Source organism: Gouania willdenowi, unplaced genomic scaffold, assembly GCF_900634775.1.
Source record: "Gouania willdenowi unplaced genomic scaffold, fGouWil2.1 scaffold_346_arrow_ctg1, whole genome shotgun sequence".
In the NCBI taxonomy this organism is placed as follows: domain Eukaryota; kingdom Metazoa; phylum Chordata; class Actinopteri; order Blenniiformes; family Gobiesocidae; genus Gouania; species Gouania willdenowi.
The window spans coordinates 102,420-111,900 of NW_021145109.1; the positions used below are offsets into that span (position 1 = coordinate 102,420).

General features: G+C 46.9%; 1 protein-coding gene across 1 annotated transcript; it reads left to right on the forward strand.

Moving 5' to 3' along the window:
- The first annotated feature begins 627 nt into the window (after positions 1–627).
- Positions 628–5,883, forward strand: LOC114459798 (E3 ubiquitin-protein ligase TRIM21-like). Its single transcript, XM_028441948.1, has 2 exons — positions 628–762; positions 4,279–5,883. The coding sequence occupies exon 2, from the start codon at positions 4,288–4,290 to the stop codon at positions 5,881–5,883; it is 1,596 nt and encodes a 531-aa protein (XP_028297749.1). The 5' UTR covers positions 628–762; positions 4,279–4,287.
- Positions 5,884–9,481: the final 3,598 nt, after the last annotated feature.

Here is a 9,481-nt window from a genome sequence, read left to right on the forward strand (position 1 = left end):
AGATGCCTTTGTGGAAAATAAATTAGATTCCAATTGTGAAAGACATAATTTTTTCCTTTTTATGGTTTCTAAATGAGATGTTTACTGTATGTAAGAGAACCAACAATAACTGTGTGGGTGAAAGTAACTAGTAACTTTAACTTTGAGTACTATTTATTTGAGCTAATTTTTACTTGTACCTGAGTATTTTATGTAGGATTTACTTGTACCTGTACTTGAGGATATATCAGTACTTTTTACACCTCTGCGACTTATTCAATGAAGCGACTTATATGTAAGTTTTTGGCCAACAGCGCCCCCTGGTGAGTAAAATGTTCATTAGTTTTCTATTGTTGTATAAGACGCTCTCTCATTGGTAGTAATTATGCCTGATGTAACAGTCCATACATACAGTATATCCACTATGAGGAGTAAAATGTGTGTTTGCATTATTTAATTTAATATATTTGATCTTCCTATGATAATATGACATACATTTAATCACAAAAGGCAACTTCGATCAGATCAATGTTGACAGGTTGTCATGGCAACTCAGGCTAAAATGGAAGCTCAATGTTGACAGGTTGTCATGGCAACTCTGGCTAAAATGGAAGCTCAATGTTGACAGGTTGTCGTCGCAACTCAGGCGAAGATCAAAGCTGCAGAATTTACACCATTCAACAGAATCTCCTCCTGCACCGTCAGAAACGACTAAAGTAGCTTTAAAAATATCAGTTAACGTAGACCAACGGTTGTCATCAGTGAGCAACGTTTGAGACCAAGGTGAGTTTCTAATAATAATGTCAACTTTAATGACTAATTTAGTGATTTTCCACAATCCAGTGAGTAAATACTGCTTGTTTTAATCTAAATGTGTTTACATATTTAGTCATAATCTTGTGTAAATGAGCTGATATTGTAAAGATCTTTGGAACGACTTGGTCATAAAAGCTCATTTTCAATCTGTTCATTTTAACATTTAACATTTAGTTTGAATTGGATCATTTTATACAGTGTGTGTGTGTGTGTGTGTGTGCGTGCGTGCGTGCGTGTATGTGTGTGTAACCCAAAATCAAATGCTGGGCCGGTATGACAATAACAATATTTAAAGATAATGAACTAACCTGTGTTGCTCCTTGTTACTCAAGCTCCTCCCACTGCTGGTGCAAACTCCATTAATGGTTATATAATCTTCTTCGTTCTAAGCATTTGGCGGATTAGGGGCTAGATTTCTGTATTACATCAATTCTGGACTGGCGTGGGACAACATTTATGTTTGGGACGACGCATCCATACAAAACATTTAAGTTGACATATTTTCTGCGTCAAATGGGCGGGGCAATATGGCCTTTTTTAAATGTCTGAATATTTTCAAGCTATATTATGATATACGATATACATCTCAATATTTTGCCCTTGCCTTGAGATGATACTGTGATGTATAAAACCAGAATGGCAATATTCAATATATTGTTGTTTTCTCTGTGATGTAATTGGGGTTTCCCCTATTATAGCAAAGTACACCCTCGGATCTGGGTCGGTTGCGTTTGAATACGCGATCGATTGATTTGGTCTTGTACTTTCCTGGTCTGCCTAAGGCATAAAGCGGCAGTGCAGAAGGTAGATATATGTGACAGAGAATAATTACAATGACTAGGGTCATGTCTGGTGTAAACCACATGTATATTAGAGGTTGGATAGAGCTTTTGTAGTGGATTCCAGTCCTAGTTTCTAGTTTACGATGCCCTTGAGGTGATAGATGTTATTGAATGCGATGTCTGGACGGCTAATTAAAAAAAATTGATGTGTTTTAGAGCAAACGTGAATGTAGCTTGGAGGTGGTTCTCAGGATCAATCATGTATTGGTGAGTGGTGTAAGTGATAGCAATGTTGGCTTGTCCTGGTTGGTACAGGCGCTGTGTGGGTAGAGTCATTTGCCTGCCTGTCATCATTTCAAAAGGTGGGATGCCGGTTGATTTGTTTGGCGTTGTCTTGATTGACATTAGGACTAGGAGAAGTTTGACATCCCAGTCCTTTTGGTTGGCAGAGACATATTTCTTTAAGATTCCTACCACCGAGTGGTTGGAACGTTCCACCTGTCCAGATGACTGGGGGTGGTAGCTAATGTGAAAGTTGCTTTGACTCCAAGGATCTGCCAGAGTTGTTTCATCATGTCAGCGGTGAAAGAAGTTCACCTGTCAGAACTGATGCGGGTTTGTAAGCCAAACCTTGAAAAGATGTGGTTGACTCGCAGAAATGTTGTCATCATTGCAGTATCTTTTGGTGCAGGTAGACACTCAACCTTATTGTGAAAGCGTATGTCAGTGTGAGGAAATATTTGTTTCCTCTGGTGGACTTAGTTAAGGGTCCGACCCAATCGATTTGGAGATCGGACCAAGGAAAAGTGATCCCTCTCTTTTGTAAAGGTGCTCGGTGTATTGGGTTGGAACTGACAACAGACTGGACATCCTTTTATGGAGTCTGTTACGTCCTTTTTCATGTGTGGCCAGTATGTGATCTGTTGCAGAGCTGTCATTGTGGCCTTGACTCTACTGTGTCCAGCGCAGGGCGCGTCACAGGCATGTGTCAATATCACCCCCCTTTGGTTTTGCGGATGACAAACGCATGCGTTTGTGAGTCTGCAGAAACATGGACCAAGATGCCTTTGACTATTCGTAACGAGCGACGGACAGCAAACAGATGGTCGAAGTGTGGAGGCAAAGTCAGAGGAGGAGGGATTGTCTGGTGTATTGTCCCCCATGAGGCGAATCACCAAGGAGATCGCATGGTCTTGGCCTTGTAACATTATCAGGTCTGGTTTTGCATGCGTAAGCAACCACTCGTCTGTCCGTGTCATGTATCTGGTACAGACCGGCACTGAGGCAGTGTGCTGAAAAGCCCACTTCCAGATGGAATTCCCTGTTGTGGTCAGGGTAGGCGAGGCACGGAGCCTTCGTTAGCATATTGATTAAAGCTTGCATAGTGTGTTGTAGGGCCTCACCCCAAGTGAAAGGGACATCCTTCTTTAGGAGTGTGTAAAGAGGCTCTGCTAAATTGGTGTAATTGTCAATGAATTCCCTGGAGTAGTTACAGATACCAAGGAAGATTTATTTATTATGATTCATTTATACATGAGAAACTAACATATTTGACTTAGGAATGAATGAACCATTTGTTTCCTATTTTAGACAATCAACACTTTTGCTTTTTAGCGAACGGCAATTGCATCTCAGGAAATGTGACTAGTAAATATAAAAATGAATAAAACACAAACAGAATAACATAACTTTCTACTTCTACCAAGTCCAAACATCTTCTCAGATATCTACAACTACATCGATATCTTTATTTGAGGAACATTGAAGATAATTTGAACTAAAGTTTAGACTTGGTGACGTAACGTCTTCCATATTTTTAACTTTTATTCTACCGAGTCCAAATGAGGTTTGAGATAAATGTAATGTTCATTAAAAAATAAATAAATAAAAAAAAACAGGATTGAAGAGCAGATATTTCTAACCAGTTTCCAGGTTAGAGATTAAATGTTGAAACAGTTTGCCATTGGTTGCCATTGTTATATTATTTTATTTAGTTTTGCACATATTAGTCTAACTACTGTTTTTATTTATGTTTATATTTTTTCTTGTTGATTATTATTATTTAGTGTTTACATTGTTAGAGAGAGCACAGTTCACCAAGTCAAATTCCTCGTGTGTAATGGCCAATAAAGTTGATTCTGATTCTGATAATCTACCACCCACCACTAAAAGTAATGTGATGTGTAAAATCATCAAAGAAAAGTCTCTACTCTTCATGGGGAATGTTTTTTTTTATATAAATTAGCTGTGAATGGATTATAAAAATAACCATTCAATTGAAAATCTTTTGTTTTGTTTTCCCAAACAAAATCACTGACAAATGTAGTGTGGTCCATGCAGATTTTAAAGGTTTGTGCTATGTTAAACTTCAGTTTGTTATTACACAATATATTGGTTATTTCTTTTAAAAAAAATGATTGTACATTAAAATAAAGTGCGCTACCTAACCTATAATTTTGAAAAATTCCAGTGTCAATATCAGAGAACCTTAGAACTAATTTGAACCTTAAACATTAAAACTATTGCACTTTTACATTCAGCTGCTGAGGCACAGCCGACTGTCCACATTACTACAGGATGACTGAATCAATGCTAAATACTAGAGGTGATCCCAGTGAGATGGACTCAGAAACATTAGTAAAGGAATGTTCCACAACAATGAGAGTGTCCTGTTAATGTGCTGCTTGTCTCTGTCCCTCAGTTTGTGGACATGTCTCCTGCCTGCAGTGGGATATCTGAAGATCACTTCCTGTGCTCCATCTGTCTGGAGGTGCTCACTGATCCAGTCACCACACCATGTGGACACAACTTCTGCAAAACATGCATCAGCACACACTGGAACACCAGGACCACCAGCAGGTGTCCCATTTGTAATCAGGTGTTCAGAACTAAACCTCAGCTGAAGGTCAATATTATGATGCGTGAGATAGTTTCTCAATTCAGACGTGAATCTGAGCAGAAAGCAGCAGCACCAAGAGAAGTTCCCTGTGATGTCTGCACTGGAACCAAAGTAAAGGCCCTGAAGTCCTGCCTGGACTGTGGGGTCTCCTACTGTGAGACTCACCTGGAGCCTCATCTGACAGCATCAGGTCTGAGAAGACATCAGCTGGTGGAGCCTGTGGAGAACCTGGAAACCAGGATGTGTCCAAAGCACAGCAAACCTCTGGAGCTGTTCTGTCAGAGCGATCAGACACGTGTCTGCTTGATGTGTTCTCTTTTGGAGCACAGGAGTCACCAGTTAGTGCCTCTGGGAGAATATCTGTTTGAAGACAAGAAAGTGTATCTTCAGCAGATGATCCAAAAGAGACGAGAGAAGCTGAAGGAGATCAGAGAGTCAGTGAGATTCAGGAAGGAAGCAGCAGACAGAGGGAAAGCTGAAGGTGTGGAGGTGTTCACTGCTCTGATGGAGCTTGTTCAGAGAAGCCTGAAGGAATTGATGGAGACAATGGAGGCGCAACAGGAAGCAGAAAAGACAGAGGCTGAAGGTTTGATCAAAGAGTTGGAGGAGGAAATCTTTGAGCTGATGAAGAGAAGCTCTGAGGTGGAGCAGCTCTCCCACTCTAAAGACCACCTCCTCCAACACTTCTGCTCCCTGAAAGCTCCTCCAGCCACCAAGGACTGGACAGAGGTTATGGTCCATCCATCATCATATGAAGGGACTGTGCTGAGAGCTGTGACTCAGCTGGAGGACACACTCAGTGACGAGATGATTAAGATGAAGCTGATGTTAGAGATGAAGAAGCTGCAGCAGTTTGCAGTAAATGTGACTCTTGATCCTCTTACAGCTCAATCTCACCTCGTCCTGTCTGATGATGGAAAACAAGTTTATGACAGTGATGTGTCGAAGAACCTTCCAGACAACAAAGAGAGATTTTCTCCTTGTGTCTGTGTTTTAGGGAAACAGAGTTTCAGTTCAGGTAGATTTTACTTTGAGGTTCAGGTTAAAGGAAAAACTGACTGGAATTTTGGAGTGGTTAAAGAATCCATCAACAGGAAGGGATATATTACTGCGACTCCTAAGAATGGTTACTGGACTGTGATACTCAGAGATGGAAATGTGTATAAAGCATGTGAAGATCATCCAGTCATTCTTCATCTGAAGTGTGTTCCTGAGAAGATTGGTGTGTTTGTGGACTATGAGGAGGGTGTGGTCTCCTTTTATGATGTAGATGCTGCAGCTCTGATCTACTCTTTCACTCACTGCTGCTTCACTCATAAACTACACCCATTCTTTAATCCAAGTTTAAACTATGGTGGTAAAAACTCAGCACCTCTGATCATCTGTCCTGTCAATCAAAGTGAATGATCAATGTCATGATGAAGTCTCACCAACAATAGGTTCAATGGTTCTCTGCAACCATTCACTTCTCCAGGTTGGTTACGCACTCCATCCAACCTAACATGTATGTTTCTCAACAGTGGGAGGAAACATTTTATTAAAGATTGTGATGAAATAAAAGTGGATTTAAAAAAAATATTTTACAAAAGTATTCATTCTACAAACATGTTACATGTTTTATGATCAGTTAAATGGTGTTAGTGGTTAGTAAAATAGGAACATGATGATATTTTCTATGAAATGTAATGAAAATAAGATGCCCAGGTTATCTAAGGAATTTCTGTAAGTCCATCTCAGTTTAATTTGTAATTGTGTTGAGTATAACTGTGGTACATTTTATTTTTAAGTGTTGTATGTTGGTATAAATGTTGATATATAAAACTATGTACACTTTTCTTTTTCTGTTGTTTTTTGTCATATTACTTTTGAAACCTACATGTAAAAGAGGGTGATTGAACCTCAAAGAAATATTCTCTGTTTATCCAGATTTACTTAATTTTAATTGTGTAGGGAACCAAACCACATCGAGCCTAAAGACCCTCTTTCTAACAGGAATTAACCACGGAGCCTGTTTCTTTATCACAAACTATTTACAACATAACTACCCCAGCAACTCCACATGGGCGAAGAACATCCGTCTTCTCCCTCCTTTTCATTTTTTTTTTTTTTTTCCTTTGTCTGCACATGCTGTCGAAGGTTAACACTACAAGAAGTGCAATCTTTTAACAGCAATGCATATTTTATTATTGCAATTAAATAAATTTCTTTATTTCATTGCATAATTGTGACCATCACCAGCTCTCCCTAGGGAAGGGTAAGAAATACTTTATTAAAGGGAGGATGTAAAAAAGAGAGGGCAGTGTTACACCAAGGTGAGGGGGTGGAGGGGGGTGGGGAAGTTAACAGGGAAGAGGGATACAAGATAGGAAATGGAATGGGTGGGGAGTAGTCGATAGGTTTCAAGTGATGCGATGTGAAATTGTGGTTGTGTATATTGTGCTTATTGTTGTGTTATCAAGCCAGTTTGGTAACCAGTGTGCGGCTTAGGAATAATGGTGGTGGCTGTGAGCAGAGGAAGAAGTGAGTGGAAATTCCATAAAACAGGTATTTGGGAACAACGTGTCTATGTTTGAGCCCAGAATGAGTGTTATCCCACAGCCCAAGGCAAGTGCATCCATGACAAATGTATTTCAAGGAACCGCCACTGCAAAACCCACGAGCCGCCCCCGGGCCCGAAGAAGCAGTCAGGCCAGCAGCAAGAGTGGGCAATCTAGGGGCCCCCGGCGACCACCCCACGGCCAAGCAGCCCCCCGAACGCCCTTAAGATCCCAAGCTGAGAGGCAGCCATCGCCCCCCAAACACACCCGAGAAAGCCCCAAGGAGCCAAGGACCCAACGCACCACGCCACCGATCCAACCCCCAACCCCCAGACCCCCCCCCCCCCACACCCCCGCGCCCAACCCCCCGAGGGGAGGGCCCAGAGAGATCCCTGCCCGAGACCCCAGCGGAGGAGCCGAAGCCCACGCCCAGCAGACGACCAGAGCCACGCCAAATGGGCAGCCGGCGGGCACCCGCTGGCGAGCCCAGAGCCAGCAGGGACCCGACCCCAGGCCAGAGGGACCTGGAACGGACGCAGCACCAGGAGCAGCCCGCCCAGGGAGGACGACCACACCCCAAGCCGCATAAGGCACCAGGGGGCCGCTGGGAGTCTCCCCGCCGGCCCCCAGGCACCCCAACCTAGCCCCCCATGGCGCCCCAGATCATCCGTTGTTGATGCCGCCCGCGCCACGAGCTTCAGTTTTTTTAAAGCCAGGGCCCCTTCCAAGGGCCAAGCCAGACCGCCTCGCCGGGATGAGGCTCCCTATTCCGGCCCCGACACCCTGCCTCACGGGGCACAGCCCAAGCAGGGGCCGTACCAGTAGGTATGCAAGGGCGCGGCATGCTCCACCCGCCCCGAAAGACCCCCGCCAGGACCGGCCCGGCCAGCCAGCCAAGCACCCCAGGCCCCAGGAGCACCCCCCGGGACCAGGACCCCCCAAGGGCAAGCCCCCGGGCCAAGCCCCCCGGGCCCCTACCCCACCCCCGCCCAGGACCCGGCCACAGCCCAGCAGGACCGCACAGCCCCGGACAGCCCAAGGCCAGCAGCCCAGGACCCGCCGCCCCCCGGACGGAGGCACCCCAATGGCACACATCAAGTGCGGAACAGCGGCCCCCAGCCAAAGATGCCCCGGACCCACCCACCAGTCCGCAGATGGCAGGACAGACCCACCAGGCGGCCGACAGCAACCTCCACCACCGGAACAGCTAGCGCCGCCCCCCCAGTAAACAGCATCATTCCGAGGCGCCAAGCAACCCCGCCCCAACCCCGGCGAGGACACCAGCACACCCCCAGCACACCCACACCCCAAACCGGCGAGGCAGGCCGCCCCGGGTCCGCACACCGTGGGGCCCACCCCCAAGACCACCAGGAGACGAAACAAGCACCAAGCCACACCCAAGGGGAGGAAGCACCCCCGCGCCCTACCAGGCCGACACCGCCCGGAAAGACCCCGCAAAAAGAGACCCCAGCAAAGCCCCCCCGAGACCCACCGCCACGCCCGACCGCACCATCCTGATGTATTTTTACTCTATGCAGTGGCCCAGCCACCAACAGAGGGGCCAGGCCCCCACCGGAGAGGCCCAAATATGTGAACCAATCCACCACCCTGTTGTGGTGCCTCTCCATTCCCCAATGGAGAGGCACTTCCCTATCCCCTGTGCGAGTGTGTGTGTTTAGTGAATGTATGGGGTGTAATTAAAAGAAGGGGGATGGAGGGGAGCGGTGCTCCCCATCCTGCCTCTGTGGATATATGTGTATGTGGTGTAATAGGCCGGAGGGTGTAGGTGAAGATACACCCTCCGGGGGGTGGCATGTTGAGGTGTGATTAAAATTGGAGGGATTAGTAGGGTAACTAGAGGTGGAAGTGCCGCCCCCACGCCACTACATAGTGACACAGGTGGCGGCCCCCTCCACCCCCAGTCCCACCATCCAGCCCCCCAAGGGTTGGGTATGGGTGTGTGGTGCATTTTGTGAATGGGCCAGACCAGCTGGGAGTGAGGTGAAGTGTACATGTAGGAGGCCTGTCCGGTGTGAGCCGGGCCCGTCCGCATGGCGGGCCACGCGAGATGGTAGATGGTGCAGACGGGCAAGCGGCACTGTGGGCCCCGGAGCAGCAAAGCCGGAGACCCCCCCCACGACACCCCCCAGACCGCGATGGCCCCCGGAGCACGGCGGCACCCCCCACCCCCGGGCTCAGCCAGGCACCAACACCAACCCCATCCCCCGGTGCCCCAGGGGGCGACCCCCGCCGCACGCCGGCCCAGAGCGACGCCGCCAAGGAGAGCGGCCGAGCAGGGGGGAGGCCCGTGCCCGCACCAGGGCCAGCACAGGCCCAACCGGCGCCACAATACAACACCCTCCACCGGAAGGCGGCCCCAGCCCCCCCGACGAAAGAGGACACCATCTACCGCCAAGCAGGGCCACCCCGCCAGCCACGGACCGGCAAGCCCGAGTACCGAAGCACCC

Bases quoted from the DNA above. Each gene is read 5' to 3' on its own strand.
- LOC114459798 (XM_028441948.1), top strand. From the start codon at position 4,288: ATGTCTCCTGCCTGCAGTGGGATATCTGAAGATCACTTCCTGTGCTCC.